General features: G+C 32.5%; 2 protein-coding genes across 2 annotated transcripts; both read left to right on the forward strand.

Annotated features, from left to right (window-relative positions):
• The first annotated feature begins 4,362 nt into the window (after positions 1-4,362).
• LOC139845129 (gibberellin-regulated protein 1-like) lies at positions 4,363-13,279 on the forward strand. Its single transcript, XM_071835357.1, has 4 exons — positions 4,363-4,541; positions 4,684-4,723; positions 4,827-4,911; positions 13,004-13,279. The coding sequence occupies exons 1-4, from the start codon at positions 4,455-4,457 to the stop codon at positions 13,098-13,100; spliced, it is 309 nt and encodes a 102-aa protein (XP_071691458.1). The 5' UTR covers positions 4,363-4,454; the 3' UTR covers positions 13,101-13,279.
• A 6,733-nt stretch (positions 13,280-20,012) lies between these two features.
• Positions 20,013-20,902, forward strand: LOC139845130 (snakin-2-like). The gene is made up of 3 exons (XM_071835358.1): positions 20,013-20,158; positions 20,358-20,406; positions 20,532-20,902. Exons 1-3 carry the CDS (start codon positions 20,072-20,074, stop codon positions 20,711-20,713), a joined length of 318 nt encoding a protein of 105 aa, XP_071691459.1. The 5' UTR covers positions 20,013-20,071; the 3' UTR covers positions 20,714-20,902.
• The last annotated feature ends 2,128 nt before the right edge of the window (positions 20,903-23,030 follow it).

Raw genomic sequence — 23,030 nt, forward strand, 5'->3', positions numbered from 1 at the left:
CCGGTTCTATGATAAGGACAACTATTCAAGTGTACCCACTGCATTGTTGGCATTTCCAGCCTTCACTCTCACCAAATCCTTGTACGCCGACTTTTAGGAAACGCGTCGTCATAAAATTAATTTAATAATTAAATTAAATTAAAATACAATAATATTGTTTAAATTTATATTTATGCAATTATGCTTTATTATATTATGGTATACTAAAATATACTATATAATCAATACTACTAATAGTTTAGTAATTTTATTAAGACCAACTATTATTCTCATAAGTAGTTTTTTCTATGACAGCTCCATCGACTGTCGACACACTTATGGTAGTGTACACTTTAATAATCTCCATTTAAAAAATAAAAATATATATTTTTTTTTTTTTTAGCGAAAAGAGACTTGTATTAATTGAAATGATCTTCATCAAAACAATGAAGATATACATGAGTTACATTGACGGAGTAAGAACTTTACCCATAAACGGAAAATACAAACTTGAAAGAAAAAACTAAACATAATAACGACGGGTTATGGTCCCATACATAATATTGAGACCCGTTGCATAACTTAAGGTTTGTTGCCCAAAGAAATGTCTTAAGTTTGATGTTACGGATCAAAACCGATCGACACGTGACTTTTTGGTTGAATATGAAATCATTTCTTGCCACCCAAATTGCCCAAATCGTTGCGAGACCGATCAACTTCCAAAACTTGGACGCTTTAATACCCATACCGTAAAACCAATAAAACAAAAAGTCCTCAATTGAGGCCGGAATAATCCACACCAAATTCCACCAAGAGAATAGAGATGACCAACCTTGAACGTCCACTTACAATGTAACAAAAGATGATTGACCATTTAGACTTCCTCCAAACACCAAATGCACAAATTCGATTGTGAAGATGGTAAGATGTGTCTTTTAGTCAAGACATCATACACGGGAATACTATTACGGATTGCAAGCCACTGATAAAGCATGACTTTAGACGGGACGTTATTTCCCCAAACGACTTTAGGCCTCCTCGGGGGAACAACAACATTAGATTGCACAAGAATACTAACCGCATCCGCCACCGAGTATTCACCTTCGGTGGAGGTTGACCAAACAAACCGGTCTTCAACAGAGAAATTCAAATGGACATTTGATAACAGGAGATCCATATCATCCATTTTAATTGAGTTAAACAAAGAAATGGGCCTAACTAGCCCAATATCCCACCCCCCTGAATGTAACAGGCCTGAGTAATTATCACGAGCAAAACATTGACTAACCGTGGCCATGTGACAACGACTTGATACAAACAGAGAAGGAAAAGTATCTTTAAGAGTCCATCCATTTATCCAAACATCATACCAAAATAGAACGTTAGCTCCATTTCCAACTTTCCATTTCCACACATTCGGCCCAACTACACCTCATTATGGTTGCAATCCAATGCTTACGTATCCATGCTTGAACTAAAGAGAAAAAATCTAATCTCCACATAGAAATGAGTCCTCCCGATCTACCACAAGCCTCCACTTGAATTGAATCAAAAGCATAGTGCTTCCAAATTTCATTTAAGGTTGTTTGTGCCACTACCTTCACCATGGTTTCTTGTATAGCTAAGAATTGAATTTGAAAACGGTTGACTAGTTTACCCGCCATTCGACCTCTTGTCTTGTTCCCAAGGCCTCGGGTATTCCACGAGGCGATCCTCATGGTTTCAAAATTTTGGTAGGAGTATCGTCATCAACCAAGTTTTGCATCATTGCTCCAAAATTGGCCATCTCCTCTATGAAAGAAAGTTTATTACCCCCAAACTTGTTTTGATTGCTTTTCCCCATTTTCACCGATGTACCATTGCCAACAACATGAATAATTTCACTTTCGGTATCAAACTCATTAGAAAGATTATTGATTTGATCGACCCATTCGTTCACTATAATTTTACCTTTATCATTTATTTTACACCCCTTTGAATTAACATGATTAGGTTGTGAAGTGGAAGCAGACTCACCAGCTATTTTAGAGTCGATAGGAGAAGTAGTGTTACACCTTTTTTGGAGTTTTTCACACGAATCTTCACAGCCTAATTTTACACCCAGATCTTGGTTGTGAGAATTTGAAGGAATGATCTTAGAAGCAAAAGATTGGTCAAAGACAGGAGGAATAAAATTTTTCACTGGAGAATTTGCAAGGATCGACTTTTTTGGTGACACAAGGAGGGTAGGATAGTCATTTAAGTTTAGGTTAAAAGGGTCCTTTTTTAAAAGAGGAATGGGTGCAGAGAGTGACTTTTCATCTTTACCCATACTTTCACTATCTTGTCCCATACTAGTAGCTTTGAACAGAGACAATTTAATCACTTTTTCTGACTTTCTGAAATCGCCAAGCCTATCCTTTTGATCCTTAACCGCTTTAGTCACCTTTTCTAGAGAGTTATGAATCACATTTGAATTGTTTACCCGACTAGGAACATTTGACTTTTGAGGGGTTTGATAATTCAAATCCAATTCAATAACGTCTACTTCACCTTCTTCCAAATTAGTTTCTTTCCCATTCAGTTGAGGTTCAGGTACCGGAATCTCAGGCTGTTCAGCAGACAAATTTTCCTTAGGGAGATCAACCCCTTCATGTAGCATCAAGTTGTATTCCTCGATGATAACCTCACTAACCGTTTCCATAAAATCCTCTTCAATAACCTCTTCAACCCACACCTTACCAAAGGGACAATTATACAAATTAGCCTGAACATATTGTTGAATAGGACCTGGTTCATCAGTTTCGACTAGTGCTTGCAATACATCCGGTCGTTGAAGATTATGAGACAAAGCATCAACGTGTAAAACCCTTCCAAAGGCACTAGCAGCTTCGATTGTGCAGTTGGCCGAACAAACATTAAAAGGAATCCCTTTAACTGCAAGTTTTGTGATTCTAAAAAACTTATTCTTGAAATTTATCATTGGAATGACTTGAATAAATTCCAACTCATTGTTGGATGGTCCCTTAGTCATTCTCTTATATCCTTCTTCATCCTTACAAGAAACAATGTAACCATACGAACCCCAAGTAGACACCGAATGAACACTAATTGATCTATCTTTTAACCAATTAAATAGTTTTAAGGCTTTGATAGGAACATTATCAACTATAAGAGCCGTTAAATGTAAACGATCCGTTACCTCTTGGTTGATGTCCAGATTTATAACCTTGTTGTTCATGCCTGAAGGATACTGTTTTGATGAGTGTTTATTTTCTGGATCTGTTGACTGATGGGCATCTTTTGGGCGATCATTACCTTCAACTGAAGTAGCAAACTTGATATTGAGTTCTTTTTTGGCATACCCAACAATCAACCGTCGGCCATTAATACTTCTGCCATTCATCTCTTGTAAGACCCTCTTTGCTTGAAAAACATGTTGAAATTTTACAAAGGCAAAGTTTCTGAATTGTTTCCAGGAAATTCCTTCAATCGAGCCAAAAGTGTATAAATTGTTATAAATTGTGTCCTGGTTTGTGAATTTCGATAGCCCCCCCAAAAACAGAGTAGATTTTTGAGGATAATCATGGATTGTTGATCGTTTATGAGTAGGAATTTGTTGGTTTAATTTGTGTTGTGTTTTGATTGGAATTGAATTTGGAAAGGAAGGTTTGAAATTTGGGTTTGAAGATTCTACGGAGAGAGAATTTGGAAAAGCCATTTTTTCTTTTGAGTGAAATTTTGTTATAAAAAAAATAAAAATATTTGATATATATCGTGATTTAATGCGTATCAATGAAATCCTAAATAATTATACTCCCTCCGTCCCACTTAAATGTCCACATTTCCATTTTGGGACGTCCCATTACAAGTGTCCACTTTGTGTTTCAACCAACCAGAAGAGGTTATTCTGGAGAGAGAAGAATTCTGATTGGTGGAGAATGAAGTTAGTGAGATTTCCTAAAACTGTGTGCAAAAAGTAAGTGGACACTTATAATGGGACGGAGGGAGTATACTCCTAATGTTTACTTGAATTATGAATTTGTTGGATAAATTAAAATTTAGATATAAAATACATACATACATATACATATAGTTATGATATATAGAGTATACATCATTGATTTTTATAACAACATCAGTGATCAATGATAAATTTGAATCAACATTGTATTGTAGCTAATGTGGTAGTGATCTGTTTTTTTTAGTGAGAGTCAAGAGTTCGACTCCCGTAAAATGCAATATTGCACACAAAGTTATTCCTTAACCGTTGAATCTGTCTTTTTTGAATCATGAATCATTTAAGATAAAAAATTGTAATTAATAATTCGTCTCCGCTCTATCACACAGATAATGTCATACATACCCTCTCAACTCATTCTCACACCTATAAATACAAGTTGAAACCTTAGTTCATTCATACTCAAATACACTACTAACTTATACTCCCATTAAAGTCTAATTTATCTATCTTTCGTTGTACAACTAAAATTAAAATGGGCATTTCCAACGTTCTTGTTGCTTCACTTCTTGTTTCCCTATTTCTCTTCCAACTTTCTCAAGCAGTCAATCCTACTCAACTTGTAATATTCATTCTCTTTATTTAATTTTCTTTAAGTGTTCACGATCACTTAGTTATGTGCATTTGAATTATATGGAACCTATTTTGATATTATTTGTGTTTTTTTTACCAAATATTAACATTTACATAATTTTTTTGGTTAGAGTGACGCTCACGGTGACGGATACTCACCCATCAAGATCGGTACTGTTTACAACCGTTTCAATTAAACATGGCATAAAAAATTCTCATTTTTATCTTAACATATAGCCGTTGACTAAATTAGTTAATTTATTTTACAATGCAGATTGTGGAGAAGCATGTGTAGCAAGGTGCAAACTGTCCAAGAGGCCTAACTTGTGTCACAGAGCTTGTGGCACGTGTTGCGGAAGGTGATGGAAAATCGTGTGTACTTTTACCAATTCAGATTAACGCAGCGGATAGTTAAAATAATAATCTTTTATTATTTTATGAACAAAATTTAACAAGATTAAATTTTCACTTATTTAATGAAACTTGCACATGATTAACGATCCCAAAAATCCAGTTACACCATAATAATTGTCATGAATATAAATCATAAGATGAGTAAACGATATACCTTTCTTGAAGAAACTGATTGAAGGAGAGAAACCTTTCTTGAAGAACCTGATTGAAGGAGAGAAACCTACGATCAAAAATATGACCGTCTCTTTGGATAGTCCACACTACACTTCAAACAACGTCAATGGATGCTAGTCCAAACCCAAGTAATAATCAATCAACCTTTGATTAATATTATGAACCCAAAATATGTAATATGTGTTTTTCCTTTTAGTTCATCGAAAGCATTTAGAATGATTCAAAAATTACTTCGTAATATGATACACATATATGAATATATAATATATCCCATTTGTTTGGTAGCATAAAGTAAATCAAAAGAAATCAAGATCATTTTCAAATACAATGCTATATTTTAAAAAGGTGTATTTCTCAAATACTTTAAGGGTAGTTTATGAAACTTATAATTAATAATTTCAATCATGTCATTTTCATGTGAATAGTAAATAAATTAATTTCAATTCACCTTTTGAAAATGAAACGTAAATCCAAATTATTAGATCAATTATATATCATAAAGTCGTATTTTACAAATACTTCAGGGGTAGTTTATGAAACTTATAATTAATAATTTCTATCATGTCACTTTCATGTGAATAGTAAATTAATTAATTTCGTTTTATTTACTATTCACATGAATAGTAAATGAATTAATTTCGATTTACTATTTTGTTACTTGAGTAATATATATACATCATATATATATTTTATTTGACGTCTCGGTGTATATGTGTGTGACCCCGAAGGCTCAAATGAGGTTGGCCATATAGTTATATGTTGTACCTTGCACATTAATCCTTCAGACTCCCACTTGTGCATGGCACAACACCAAGTAACTATACAAACAATGATAAGCGTCTAGCAACACGTCATTGTCCCCAAATTCACGTGAGGATAGTTTCTCGAAACTGTTTATGGTAAGTGTTAAATGTCATTCGTCCTTTTGTTTCAGATACTTTAGTTAAACTTGAGATATGGATCATCGGTTATTCTCATTTGTTTAACAATTTTATTTCTCGATCTTAGAACTGAATTAGATCACCAAATTAATTAAGTATCATCTTAATTACATCTGGGTGCGGCCACACAAATATCTTATTCATTCATCGAGGAGCTCAAAAAGTATCTAACTCCAAACATTTTAGAGGAACAAATCATATATTGCATACACGTGTCTATCACGAGCCTTACATTATACCCAATAATGGCCTTTATAACAGCCTTATTCAGGACAGCGTTTAACCATATCAAAATACAATGCTACACTCATCAAGACGGGCGTGCATCTCAAGTCTAAGGACACAAAGACATAATCACTAAAAGATTCACTACTGACTACGATCCATGTAGTGACATCTCATGGTTGGGTCATTCCAATATTCATCATCAATGAATACATATGAATTTTGGTCTCAACAAGTTAACTATTCATCATCAATGAATATAACCAAAATTTTACATTAATCTTAATTCATGTTATTCCCATAACATGACCGATTATGGAGATTTTGAATAATCAACAATTATTCATGGATTAAACATGCAAATATAGAACACAGTGATATAAATGAAAACGACCATATCAAGTATGTCAGTTCATTAATATAAAACTGCTTAATGTTCCAAAAATATCCAAATATTAAATTACAAATGAAAAAGATCAGCAGCATAACGAAGTCCAATACTACTAGCATGATCATCATGCTTGTTGTGCATCATGGGCTTCGTGAACGGGTCAGCACATTATCATTTGTATGAACCTTTAAGAATACTAATATCATTCCTCTTAATGACTTAATGAATGTAGTCAAACTTTTGAAGAATGTGCCAGATACTTTTATGTAGATGTGATTCTTTCAAAAGTATATTAACACTCAAACTATCACAGTACATATTATAGAAGGTTAAATGTTGTGTACTACTCTGAGTATAACAACAAACTTCCTTATCCAGACAGCTTTCTGAGCAGCTTCTCAATCAACAATGTATTCTGCTTTTGTTGTAGATTGTTCAATAGTGCTCTTCCTAGAGCTCTTCCAATCAACTGTCTTGTCCATCATGACAAAGAAACAACGTGACTGGATCGAGAATCATCTTGATCAGTTTGGAAACTAGAATCAGTATAAAAACTTAATACTTAACTCTTCTTCCAAACCACCGTAAACCAAGAACATATCATTAGTACTCTACAAATACTAAAGAATATTCTTAACAACAATCCAATATATTTCACCTGGATTATGTTGACAATGACTCGTCAAACTCAAAACTAATGAAACATCGAGTATAGTACATATCATGGCATACATAATGGATCATATAGCCGAAGCATATGTGATACATTTCATTTGTCTCATCTCATCTGCTGTGATAGGACTTTTGAGACTTTCTCACGGTTATGCCCTTTTTCATTGGCAAATCTCCATGCTTGGAGTTTTGCATGCTAAATCTCTGCAAGATAATGTATGTACTTTGATTCAAACGAATAAGCCAATTGGATCTATTGTATAGATCCTCATTCCAATAATATAAGTAGCTTCATCAAGATCCTTTATGAAAATACATTTTTCAAGCCAAGACTTGACATCTTGCAAGTTGGAATGTTATTTCTAATAAGTAATATGTCATCAACATATAAGATCAAGAAGACTACTCTGCTCCCACTAGCTCTAATGTAAACTCAGAGCTTATCTTGGTTTTGAGAATTGATTTTCTTATTAAACTTAAGATTCTAGCTCCTGGATGCTTGCTTTTATCCATAAATGGATTTTAGAAGTTTGCATACTTTATTAGGATGCTTAGGATTCATAAACCCTTCCGGCTGAACCATATATACGTCCTCGCTTAGGTCGCCATTTAGGAAAGCGGTTTTGACATCCATTAGCCATATTTTATTATCATGAAAAGTAACCATGGCAATAAGTATCCTAATTGTTTTAGGGCTCACAACTGGTGAAAAACTTTCATCATAACCTTTTGTCACCAATCGAGCTTTAAAAGTGTTTACATTACCGTCCATATCAGTCTTCCTTTGAAGACCCATTTTTACCTCATTGTCTTACAATTGGGTAGAAGATCAATCAAGTCTCATACTTGATTATCCTTCATGGACTGCATATCTGTATTCATAGAATCTAGTCATTTTCAGATTCAGGATCTGATATGGCCTCACACAGCTAGAGGGTTTATCAAAATCCCTTAGTTGAGGTTTATCTGAATTAATCAGATAATTAAACCTCATAAGCCGATGAGCTCTACTAGATCTATAAAGTGCAGGTGTAACATGTTCTGGATTACCAACAGTGTGCTCAGTTTCAACGTGTGGATTGCTAGTGCTTATTGAAGGTATGTTACTTTAAAGTACTTGAATTTCTTCAAGATCTACTTTACTCCCACTGACTTCTTGTAAGAGAAGATCTCTTTCTAGGAATTCAGTAGACCGAGCAGAAAACACGTTGTCTTCAGCTTGGTAGTAAAAGTAGTAACATATTGTTTCCTTTATGTATCATACAAAGTAACATTGGATAGTTCTGGGTACTAATTTGTTTGAAGTGTCATGCTTCACATACGCTTCACAACCCCAGACTTTGAGATAAGACAACTTGGGATTCTTCCCATGCCATAACTCATATGGTGTCTTTTCTACCTTCATAGTTGGAATCACATTGAGTATGCCTGCATCAGACTCTCATACATATCCCTAAAAGACGGTAGTAGAGAAATCAGACTCATCATAAATCAAACTATATCAAGTAAAGTTGATTCCTCTTACTCAGACACACCATCATGTTGTGGTGTATAAGGTAGAGTGAACCATGAGACAATCCCACAATTCTTTAGGTGGTCCAAAAACTCTTGACTCATAAACTCACTTACTCCATCGGAGCGAAGTGCTTTAATGGTCTTTCCAAGCTGATTATCTACTTCATTTTGGAATACTTTTGAATGGTAAAATAGTTGTATGTTTATGTTTCAGCAAGTGAACATAATCATAGCTACTGTACTCATCAGTAAATGTAATGAAGTAAAATTAACTAAATCTATACATTGTTCTTAAAGGGCTACATACAACAGTATGTATTAGTCCTAAAAGATCTTTAGCTCTTTTACCTAAATCGGAGAAAGAAGCATTTGTCATCTTTTCACATAAACATGACTCGCATACATCAAATGACTCAGAGCCAATTGATTCCAAAAGTCCATTAGACTGGAGTTTTGAAATGCATTGTTTGTTTATATGACTCATATGACAATGTCATAGATAGGTCTTATTCAAGTCTTGCTTGAAGACTTTGGCGATGTAGGTATACACAGAATTCTCATTTGAAATTACACTATGCATATCAATTTCAAAAATACCATCACGTTGATAGGTATTAAGATAAATATATTATCCTTAGAAACTGAAATATCTAAGTGTGTAAATGCAAGTTCAAAACTAGCATCTTTCAAACTATGTCGCTCGCAGTATTGAGAGCATAATGCTATTGTTCCAACAAAACAATAAGACCACTTAGAGAAGTAAGTTCAGAGGTACCAATAGCTTTAACAAAAGCTTGATCCCCCTTGCCTACTTGTAAATCCAGTGTGCCTTTCTTTAGTCTATTACTTCTTCTCATTCCCTTCATATTGTTACAGGTGTGAAGGCCACAACCAGTTAACAAAGATATAGGAATCACTAGAAGAAGTATATAACTATTTATGGAATATACCTGATTTGCTAGTCTCACCAGCGTTGCCTTTTCTCAGCTCAGATTGGAAGATAGGACAACTTCCTTCTCCAATTGCCAACCTTTCCACAATAGAAACATTCGGCGTCTTTTGTTGGGCTTTCCTTCTTGGAAGGTGGAATATTTTTCCTAGCAAATGATTTGTCATTTTCCTTCCACAAAATATTCGGCTTATTCTTTTTCACCCTTCAATCATATTTCTTCCTGATCATCGAACAACATCCGATAGGAATTTTGCTGAGCAGCAGCAACTGCCACAACAGGAAGTATGAATAAGGGTTCTAAATTTTGTTCAACTTCCATGTATGCTTGAGAACAATTCTCAGGTTGCAGTGTCAGTCTAGGAAGTTTGAACATTGAGTTTATCCTTCTCCAACAAAGAAGGAAGTGTGTTTTGGTTTACGTTTTGATTATTTGACATCTACAATAGATATAAGATTCAATTTAGTATTTTCGATATTGAGCTTTAATAAATTAACTACCCAAGTTTTTTTATAATATTTTAAAAAATAATTAATTTACGAAAGCCTAAGATCCACATAGAGGTTCCATAGCCACATCTGTTGATCAGCTAGCAGTTATGGAGTCTATTGGTAGGTAACGGGTACCAATTGCATTACAAGTGCAACTCTTAGATCTTTATGAGACCTTGAGATATGTGTAGTTCAACAAACCACTATTATCTACTAACATGTTTGTCTCATCCTTGCCTCGAACTCAGGTCTCACCGTGAATACGATTAAGTCGTCCAATTTGAAAACAGTGGAAATTCACGCTAGTCTCACTAGATCGAAAAATCCACCTCGTGGCTATAATTCAGCCTAGTCTCACTAGATCAGAAAAATAACGAGGAGTGTTTGCAAGCTCATTGGATGGCATGACTTAAATTTAACGGGTATTTTGGAAAAAGTTTGTGTCAACGAATAATGCATGCACACAAGATTCGTTACACTATTAGTTAAAAAACATTTTAACCAATTGTATATGTCGATTATGTTTGTGATCTAATTTGTTATTTAATTTATAGGATATAAAAATAACAAATACACAAACGTGTATCGTTTTAAAACAGTTTTAAAAGATGTCGTCCATATATTTTATTTGAGTTTCAAAATCATTTAACATTAAACTCGTTAGAGTTTAACTTATTTTAAAATCATCAATTTTAATCTTTGAAACTCGTTTAGAGTTTTAGTTAATGTTTTCATCAAAAAACATATATATAATTTGAGTCTCAAAATTATTTAACTTTAAACTCGTTAGAGTTTAACCTTTTAAAATCATCAATTTTAATATTTGAAACTCGTTACCGGTTTTATTTAATGTTTTCATCAAAAACATTTAGCATATATTATAATCAACCATTAAATATAAATGCGTAAAATAAAACACAACCATGCATCACACACACATAGCCTAGCCCAAAAATCCTATGCTTGATCCCATGAGCCGACATGGGATCAAGAGGTCAAACTAAGGGTAATATCGTAGCTCCCACTTAATTCAAGAATCAAGTGAAAACTTGACAAACGCCATCGTTGTCAAATTGACCTGTTCGCCATCTTCTAAGTCAAACTTCGCGTTGCATCCTTATCTTCAATTTTCATCTTGTTACATTTATTTAAAATTGAAAAATATAACTAATCTAATACTTTTACAATTTAGAATAAACTTAAAAACAGTACTATGAAAATGAAAAATAAATACAATACAACTTTGGCTTCAAAATGGCCTTTCTAATAAAATAAATAATCAACATGATATAATATTGCCGTAATCAACAATCACAACAATCACATAGGTCGGGGCATTACGGGCTATGTATGCAATCACAATTTTAATAACTACATTATTAAAACCTATATATGGCTTGTTCATGGTTACAATGCATGTGTATAACCATGGAATATAACAATCAATAATTATAATAAATATTCAAGCCATAACAATTAAATCTACAATTTAAAATAGTGATATTCTTTCAATCATATTTGTGCGTCATGAGGTTATGTCTAAATCAACCGCGTTGACTTTAAAAACCAAAAAGGTTTCGACTTTTACCAATTCACCACAAAGCTAAATTTAAAGAAAATCACGCGACAATTAAGATGGTGTAAAAGCGGCTCGGATACCACTGATGGAAAATCGTGTGTACTTTTACCAATTCAGATTAACGCAGCGGATAGTTAAAATAATAATCTTTTATTATTTTATGAACAAAATTTAACAAGATTAAATTTTCACTTATTTAATGAAACTTGCACATGATTAACGATCCCAAAAATCCAGTTACACCATAATAATTGTCATGAATATAAATCATAAGATGAGTAAACGATATACCTTTCTTGAAGAAACTGATTGAAGGAGAGAAACCTTTCTTGAAGAACCTGATTGAAGGAGAGAAACCTACGATCAAAAATATGACCGTCTCTTTGGATAGTCCACACTACACTTCAAACAACGTCAATGGATGCTAGTCCAAACCCAAGTAATAATCAATCAACCTTTGATTAATATTATGAACCCAAAATATGTAATATGTGTTTTTCCTTTTAGTTCATCGAAAGCATTTAGAATGATTCAAAAATTACTTCGTAATATGATACACATATATGAATATATAATATATCCCATTTGTTTGGTAGCATAAAGTAAATCAAAAGAAATCAAGATCATTTTCAAATACAATGCTATATTTTAAAAAGGCGTATTTCTCAAATACTTTAAGGGTAGTTTATGAAACTTATAATTAATAATTTCAATCATGTCATTTTCATGTGAATAGTAAATAAATTAATTTCAATTCACCTTTTGAAAATGAAACGTAAATCCAAATTATTAGATCAATTATATATCATAAAGTCGTATTTTACAAATACTTCAGGGGTAGTTTATGAAACTTATAATTAATAATTTCTATCATGTCACTTTCATGTGAATAGTAAATTAATTAATTTCGTTTTATTTACTATTCACATGAATAGTAAATGAATTAATTTCGATTTACTATTTTGTTACTTGAGTAATATATATACATCATATATATATTTTATTTGACGTCTCGGTGTATATGTGTGTGACCCCGAAGGCTCAAATGAGGTTGGCCATATAGTTATATGTTGTACCTTGCACATTAATCCTTCAGAAGGTGCAACTGCGTTCCACCAGGCACATCAGGCAACTACGAATCGTGTGCTTGTTACGCTGATATGACCACCCGAGGCAACAAAAAGAAGTGCCCTTGAGAATTTTAGTTCTTCCCCAAAACTATGTTTCGGTAAAAGCTTAGTTGTTGTACTTGTTTGTAAGTTTAATTTTAATTTGTGTTTGTGTTTATTTTTTATGTGTAAAAATCATTGTTAATGTAATTTTCATTGTATACATGAATAAAATGTTGGTTATGGCTTACAGTGTATTAACCTTATACCCCGTAAATTTAATTTAAGATCATTTTTGAAACAAGTCTGTAAAAGTACATTACTATAATCAAATGATTTTAAGGAAAAATATGACCTTCTAACTATATCATATTTATTCGGTGCATTATAATATATTGTATAGATTATAGGGCTTTTGTAACTCTCCGTTATATTAATAAAATTATGCTTGCTTTTCAAAAAAAAAACTATATCAAAGAACTAAATTTGCCATCAAGTTTTGTATTCCGTATATCATTATACTCTAAACGTACTCTTTTTTTGTGCTTTTACCATCAAGGAAAATGATTTGTATGATAACGTTATTTGTCTTTTTACTTTTTATTTTATTTTATTATATACTAGATACTAGAAGTAAAGTGGCAACTAGTTGATCTACTTGTTTTTTTGAGTAAAAGGTTAACATAGAGGGTGAAGAGAAAAAATCACCAATTGAGAAAAAGGCAGCGTTGTTTTTTTTTTTTTTTTTTTTTTTTTTGGGAGTAAAAGGTATATCATAGAGGGTGAAAAGAAAAAAAAATCACCAATTGAGAAAAAGGCAGTGCTTATTTTGTGATGAGTACGGCCGATGATGAAAGCGGCGAGACAAGGCAACAAAGAAGAGAAAAGGAAAAAAAACCCTAAAGTGTTAGGCTCTGATACCATGTTAAAGTACGTAATAGAATGGATTGATATTATTTGATTGAATGCCAGTACATAATACAATAGTAGCCTTATATTGGCTAAAACCCTAACAATGCTAAAAATGGCTAAATCCAATGAGAGTAATACTTGAGCTAATAATAATATAGACTAACACTCTTGAGTTTAGGTATCAAAAGTAAGTTATAATATGAAAAATTAACAAGTTATAATAAATACATAAACATGTAGCCATTAAGACTACGTTTAACATTCTCTTTATTTTTATTTTTAGAGTACAATACTGAATAAAATTACATTACAACAACATTAACTAATTACATCAAATGGAAGGTATGAACCATGTAGAATTTAGACGCTCATACTCATACTCGAAGATAAAACTACCGTTTTGATCATCAATAAAATTAGTATATCATATTTATATAAGGTTGGTGCATTAACACATTTACTAATGGCCTAGGGTTTTTCAATTAGGGCTTGCACGTTGACTTAGCCTACAAGTCACCTAAACTCTATTTCCCATCTATAAATACGGGTTAAAAACCTACATCAAGGGCACTCTCCTCCATGGCATACGGCTTTCATTCTAGCACCTAACCTTTGTTTCCTTCCGATCGTCTTTGTGATCGAAACACAGAATCTACACTAGGGTTTTTATCTATGGATCCTCGCACAGTTTTTTCCCTTAATGCCGAGCAGTGTCGTCCATCGGCCAATGGGCAAGCCTTTAACCACCCTTCAGAGATCATCATCTCGGGTAAGGTTATCATGGTAGCCGGACCAGAGGTTAGCGCCACTGAATACAACCCCCCTCGCTTATGCAGTCAAGCGTGCTTCTAGCCCTCGGTGAAATTATGCTTGATCAATTGATGCTTTCTTTAAGAGGCGAAACATAATGCCTCGTACTGTTACAATCACATGTTCTGGTCGTGAAGGTTTGTCTTTCTTATTGAGCTATTTTGTTATATGCGGTTCGAGTACAGAATATCTTTCACGTTATTGTTCGCACACATGCAGTTATTCATGTTCTTTTGTACAGCTGTTTGAGGGTTATTCGCGCAGTTGTTCGCATGGTATTTAACTCAACTTTTCGCGGTTTTACGTGCAGGTTTTGTGAACTTGTTTTTCTGCAACATATCGAGGAGTTCAATGTGATACTTGATAAAGATATTATACCGAACTCGGAGTGTAACACCGACCATTTTTTTTTAAAACACAGCTGAAGACTTTTATATTAAAATCACAACATTAAATACATCACAGCATAAATCCACATAATTAAGTTTAAGTTTACACGACAGTGTTACTTATTACAAAATACATGTTGCAAAAAGTCCACATCAGAGTTCACACGTCAAACATGTCTTCAACACTAGCACCCATCCAAACTAGCAGAACTTAAACCTGTAAGGGTGGAAATGTGGGGGATTAGCATAACGCTAAGTGAATGGAATCTATCTACAGATATCGCATAAGCACCACACATGCGAACAATATCACTAACATGCTAAAAACCAACTAGCATACAACATAAAGACAATATGAGGATCGACGGCTTGTACGAGCACACGACTCCTAGTTGATCTAGCTAGAGTCTACCAATAGTCCTTACTACACGATTCACAGCATAGTTATCCGGGCGCAGGGGATGCGTCATTCAATACTATACTCCACAATCGGTAGTCCTTGGACCCAACCTCCTCAGACCCGGTTGACCTCACACGAACTCTAACCTCCTCAGGCCCGGTTACGAGTCCCCAGCCTCCTCAGGCCCGACTGGTGCCAAACACAGTGCGCACATAATATCACATAATCACAATAAACATGTAATAAACTCACTAGCATGGCAACCGATATCTAAACATTGCAATAACATTATAGCAAAGCATGGTAATAGAATAAACCACAGTAGCATGACATGCTACTTAAACTCTATCCGAAGATAGACCCACTCACCGATTACCAGCTACAGCTCAGTTATCTTACTTCTGAGCTTCTTCCTTGTTCTTATCACCTGAGAACAACACAAACGAAGTCAATATACATATCTCAATCAATATTATAACCAAATCATACTATAAACTAGGTCATAACATCATTTCACAAGTCCACAACGTAACTCCATTCACTATTGTCAAACAAGTACGTGGAAAACGGGACACGCACGCCAAAACCTATTTTTCCGCCCCAAAAATAGTTTGATCCATCTTCTTAAAAGTTAATCATTGAAAAGTACTCTTCAATACGATTCCAACGATATTTTATTCATAAAAAATGGAGTTACGGTTTGAAAGTTCTGACCAAAACAAATTTCTCAAATTGCTGAAAAGACACACTACCCAACTCGGTAGTGTGTGTCATAGACACTCGACCGAGTGTGTAGACACACGGCCGAATGAGTAGAGATATTCGACCGACTGCCTTTTCAAAAGACACACTACCGAGTGTGTAGACACACGGCCCACTTCAAAAGACACTCGACCAAGTGTGTACACACACGGTCCACTTCCAAAAGACACTCGACCGAGTGTGTTCATGAGCTGCTGAAAATTGGAAAAGTGACGGGTTTGAGCCAAAAATCACCAAATCTCGACCATATACTCGTTTTAAACCTCAAAACTCATCACATCTTGTTTATAAAACCTTTTGGGACATAAATCCACAAACATTACATCAAAACAACAACAAATTAAGCAATTTTGATCCAAAATCACACTTTTGTAAAACCTAGTACAAAAACTCCATTTTTACACAAATTCAAACATGAAAACACATGATTCTTACCTTGTTTGAATCAGTAAAACACAAAGAATCGGTTTCTAACACAAATTAGACTTCAAATCGAGATTTGGAGAATTAGGGTTCAAAAGGGAGATGAAGTTAGGTACGGGGTGTAATTTGGGAAATTTCTAGAGAGATGGAGAGATAAGGAAGAAAAGGCAGCACAATACACTTATTTGGGGTTAAAATCTCATACCCCATCTCACACGGGTATTTATCAGTTATCTGAAATCTTTCGTACCTAGTTAGGCGGACCTAACGGAGTTCAAATTAAATAAACAAACATGTTCTGTGACCCTTGTCACAACTGGTCTTAACCAAATAATAAAACAATACTATTCACATAATTAAAATAAAAACATATAAAACACATAATAAAATTCTAAGGGCAAAATAGTCCACTTACAACTAGCCCAGGTTTCAGTCTGTTACACGAAGAGACTTGATAACTTAGGGTTTTTCAATTAGGACTAGTATGTTGACTTGACCCACAAGTCACCTAAACCCTAATTACCATTCATAAATATGGGATAAAAATCTACATCAAGGGCACCATCCTCCAAGACATACGGATTTCATTCTTGCGCCTTACTTTTGCTTCTTTACAATCGTCTCTATGATCGGAACACACTATGTACACTAAGGTTTTTACATACGTCTCCTCGTAGGGTTTTTTCCCTGTCTGCCGAGCAGCGCCGTTCATCGGCCAGCGGACAAGCCTTTAACCATCCTCCAAAGATCATCATCTCGGCTACAATTATCACACTAGCTAAACCAAAGGTCAACGCTGTTGAACCCAAAAAAAAAAAAAAAACTCTCATGCACTCAAGTGTGTTTCTAGGCCTCATTAGAATATGCTTAATCAGTTACTTTTTTGCATCTCGATATTAAGATACAACTTCATCTTAATATTTAATAGGAGTATGTAGTGAATTACTCGTGTAAGGGTGAAAAAGAAAAAAAAAATGAAAGAAAAATGAAAAGAATGAGTTAAAAAAATAGAGAAAATGAGAGATACCTCTTCGCTATACCTACTATACAACTCCCTCCCGTTGTACAAGGGATATCTTTAGCAGCGTTCATCGGTTCGTTTTGATTTTTCTCAGTTTATTTGATTCGGTTATTTGGTTTTAAAATTGTGGAGGCAAAACCTAAAACCGAAAAATGTATTCAATTTCAAAATCGAAACCGAAATCAAGCCGAAACCAAATTCGAAGTTGTCACGGTTTCAGTAAAAATAAAAAACCCCCGAAAATCGTAATTTAACCAATTTTTTTTAAATTAATCATAGAAATCGAATTTTGATTATTTTTAAAATCGTTTTTTCTTTGATACTCCGTATATTTGTTTTGCGTGATTTGCATCTACAGCAAAACCAATTTCTGTTCGTTGCTATTGAGCCAATGGTTCCTGCACGTGTGAATTGCTGACCCTGCAATTTGAGCAATAACAGAAGGTAATAATTTTAATAGTATATTATTTGTTGAATTTCATTTCAAATTCGGTTTTCGTTTAAACGAATTCTAAAAAGTAAAATCGAACCGAAACCGAATCAACTTTGAAAATCAAAATGCAGCCGATTTTAAATTAAGCTTTTCTCAGTTTTATTCGGTTCAGTTTTTGAATTAATCGATTTAAAATTAAATTTTGAGGCTCATAGATATCTTTATTCCAATGTAGAGATCCGGTTCGATAAACTGGTCGAATTGACTTTGTTAATTTGGTTTAATTTTTATATATAAATATAAATAATAGATAGATAAGATAGATTATATGTTGAAAGAGGAGAAGCCGATTTGAGTTGAAATTGAGGTGCATATGTGTACACTCAGATGAGTCAACAAGTGATTATCCAAAACAGCTCATACTCTATTTAATAATAAATAAATAAATAAATAAGACTATTGTCTATAGAGACCTCGAGAAATAAGTGTAGTAATCTTAATTTACGTAGCTAGTGAAGGTTATATGAAACCCACTTGACTATGTAGAATTTTTAATTATGCTAAATCATTAAACAATCATTTGGTTACAATCATATATTTGGTCAATTTTAGGTGTTGGGTGTGCTTTTGGTGAAAGTTCAATTGCAATAATCGAAGAGTTGTCATTTAACAAAATGTGGCTTAGAAAAAGTTTAAAAGTTAATAATACACACTTTAATGGGTAGCCTACTATTCTACTGACGCATTCTAAGATTTTAGATGACCTGTAAGATCATTGGTATTCTAAGTTCTATAAACTCGTAGCACAAACAAATACTAATACCACAAAAGAAAAAAGATACATTTTTTTTATAAAAAAATTATGTACTTGATTAACAAGTAGACCCGTACCTACGGTTATTGCTACCATTTTAATGTGATTCTTTCCACGCACATATCTATTTATGTTCCTTTCACAAAATATTATCTTATCGGAAAAAAATCACTCAAAAGAGTATAGAAATAAGTTTATAATTTAAGCTGTTTTAATTATTATAAACAAAGACGTTAGATGTAATTGTCCTTTATTATGCATTTCTAGTCGCAAATTTGGATTAATAAGCAGGATTTATTTATTTTTCAATTTAATACTAGTAGTAATTTGAAGAAAGTTGGTAAAATGAGTATGTCGATAATAATGCAAATTGCCAACCATGCAGGAGACCCCACAGCCACAGTCACAGCTAGCCTCACTTTCACCAAATACTTGCACGCGGTTTCGACTTATGTTGTCTCTTTTTCTTTATTCAGATTATAATTATAATTATAATTATAATTATATTTATATTTATTTTATATTAATATTATATACAAAGTATATAGGTATATATATTTATATTTAATAAACTAAATTGAGAGAATATTATCCTACATTTGTTGATATTAATACGGCGTTTGAAGCAGGAGACCTAGGTACGAAATTTGGTAACGTTCACGATTGAATTAAAATGGGCAATTAATTGGAGGGGACGTCAATGTACGGAATGTAGTTGTCGTTAGGAAGGTTTCCGTTGCGGATTAAGAAAAAAATAATAAATAAAAATTATTATATTTTTTAAACTATTAGTGAAACATTTTTATTAACTTTTCATAACATAATACTCTCGATTTTAAATGACTTAATGTGATTAATTTGCCTTTGCAAAATTGAATATGTCAATAATAATTTGTCTCCTCACACACACACACACACACACACACACACACACACACACACCCCCCTAACAATGTCATAGATACATTCAACTCATTCTCACACCTATAAATAAAAGTCGAAACCATAGTTCATTCATACTCAAACACACTACTTAATTAACAAATTATATATTCTCTAATTTCTCTGTGTTTCGTTAACACTTCAAATTAAAAATGGGTTTTTTAAAGCTTTTCGTTGCTTCACTTCTTGTTTCCTTATTTCTCTTCCAACTTTCTCAAGCAGCCAATCCTACTCAACTTGTATTATTCATTCTCTCTATTTAATCTTCTTTATTTATTTACGGCTGCTTAGTAGTTAGTATCTAATACATACTCTATCCTCTTTTAAGGTTTATAATAAATAATAACATAATACTCGTAACCTCTTAGCTTTCCTTACTAATCTCTGAGTCAATTATTTGTTCTCCACCATACTGACTTGTAATTTTTTTTTTTACAGAGCGACACTGGAATTGTAGATCAACACAAATCCACACCCATCAAGATCGGTATTGTTTCCACAATTTCAAAACTAAATTTACTTCAAGATGATCGAAACATATATATAACTTTCTGTTATACTTGTTTATGTAGTTGTTTGTTGACTAAAATAGTTTGTATATGTACAATGCAGATTGTGGACAAGCATGTGCAGCAAGGTGCAAACTATCAAAGAGGCCTAACTTATGCAACAGGGCTTGCGGGACATGTTGCGGAAGGTGCAACTGTGTTCCTTCAGGAACTTCAGGCAACTCCGAATCGTGCGCTTGCTACGCTAATATGACCACTCACGGCAACATAAAGAAGTGTCCTTAATTACTTATTCTTTAAAATAAAACAAAAATTTTAATTCATTGATATTGTATGCATAAAGGTTTTTCTATTGTATTTCTAGTTTTGCATTTGGTTTATATTTTCGTTTGTATACATTAATAATTCATGATTATGTGGTTTTTATTGGGGTACAAGAATAAAAATTGGTTATGCTCTTTGTTTATTCATGATTATATGATGGTTATTCGGCTTATGATTTGTTCTATTCGAGCTTCCATTTGGTGCATTCATTTGGTAGTTTGTTTTACCGGCAGTCTAGGTAAAAGTTGGATATAATGCTGTCCACAAAAAAAAAAAAAAAAAAAAAAAAGTTGGATATAATGAGAAAACATTATATAAAAAAGATTATATATTTACTACATGGAAAGAAAAGATTATTGTTTAAGTGCAAGTAAATGTAATTATATTTAGTCTCCCATTCATAGTACGTAACAAACTACTAGGGATTACAATGTAAAGTATACGGAGTATAATAGAATTTCACTTTATTGTCATTTTATATATTTTAAGCTAAAGAAAAGTTGTTTAAAAGTGCCCTGTATGCTTCAACTGTCCTGTTGGTCCTAAACTATGAAAAATGGTTCCACAATCTACTAATGGATTGAGACTTGAGAGTAAACTCAATTAGGTTCAAGGTTAAGACCAGTTAAGGATTTTACATTAGGCCCACGTAGATCGGTTAGGTCCAGATCTTGGTCAAGTATCGAGCTTAAGATTGATCAAGCATCAGCCTTGTTACCATTTTGTATTCAAAATAACGCCTAGAGACAGTCGACTTTATAGTATTCCATTTTAAACACACAATGGTAAGACAATATAACCCTCACTTTAGTATACAAAAACTGATGTATATTTCCAAGCAAGAAAGCCATATAAAAGCACATCAATTGAGAAACAACAGAGATCAAACTTTCGGGTTTACAAATGAATGGCACTTCGACAGAAGAATATATAGACATAAGCTATCTATATGCCTAGAAGGGTATTTTAGCTACCAACAAGACAACCGATGTTTGGTTTGCTTTGCAACAAATGCTAGATTGCTAGTGTGATGACCCGGGAATTTCCGACCAAATTTAAACATAATCTTATATGATTCGACTCGATAAGCAAAGTCTATTAAACCGAGTCTCATTATGTTTGAACTATTTCATGATAACATTTGACCTTTAACTATTTCCGACGATTCACGAACCTTTAATTGTAACTAAGAATGTAAATATAAATAATTATATATAAAACTAATTATATTAGTATTAATGAACTATTAAGTAATTTTGTTATTATAAAAGATAACATTTAATAACTAAAGATTTTCATTTTGAATATATATAGTATATTGTATATAAATGATTCAAACATATTTTACCAACGTTATCAAAATATTAAATGTACAATGTTATACTTTGTAGTTAATTGTTTAATATACATAATTAATCATCTACTCAACATTTAAAACATGATTTTATATATATGGTAGTATACATATATACATAAATATAACTATATATATATGATTTTATACATAATTATTATATTATGTATATGTAGAAATTTATAATATATCTATGATGAAATAATGTACTATTTTAATAAATATATATAATACTTACATATATAAAACATTTATATTTTTCATAATTACATACATAAGTATAATATAATTAGTATGTAAATAAATATTATAATATATTTATATTAAAATGCATAAATATATAATATTCAGTATATGTTACAATACATATTACATAATTATTAAATATTACATAATAATAGATGATATTAATAAATTAAATTTAAATACAAATATAGTTGTTGTAGTAATGTTATTTGTATCGTCAAATATCAATATTTGTATTCATAATATCACTTTATATCATATAAAGATGAAATTGGATGTATAAATTAGATTATTATTACTAATATTATTATTATCGATAAAATATTAATATTATCATAATTAGTATGGTATTATTATTATTATTATTATTATTATTATTATTATTATTATTATTATTATCATTTTTACAATTATTATTATCATTAATATTATATTTATCATTATTATTAATTTTATTAATATTATTAGATATTAATAGTATTGTTATTATATATTATTATTATTAATTAAAAAAAACAGTAGGGATCTATATTATACGCTTGACCTCTGTATCCTTTATCTCTATTATTATTATTTTTTTTGTTTCTTTCCTGCTCCAAACTCGTGAACCTGTGTTGACATTTTCTCCATTTTTTATCAACCGATCTCTATTATTACAAAATGATTATGTATAATTGC

The sequence above is a fragment of the Rutidosis leptorrhynchoides genome, chromosome 4, assembly GCF_046630445.1.
Source record: "Rutidosis leptorrhynchoides isolate AG116_Rl617_1_P2 chromosome 4, CSIRO_AGI_Rlap_v1, whole genome shotgun sequence".
Lineage (NCBI taxonomy): Eukaryota > Viridiplantae > Streptophyta > Magnoliopsida > Asterales > Asteraceae > Rutidosis > Rutidosis leptorrhynchoides.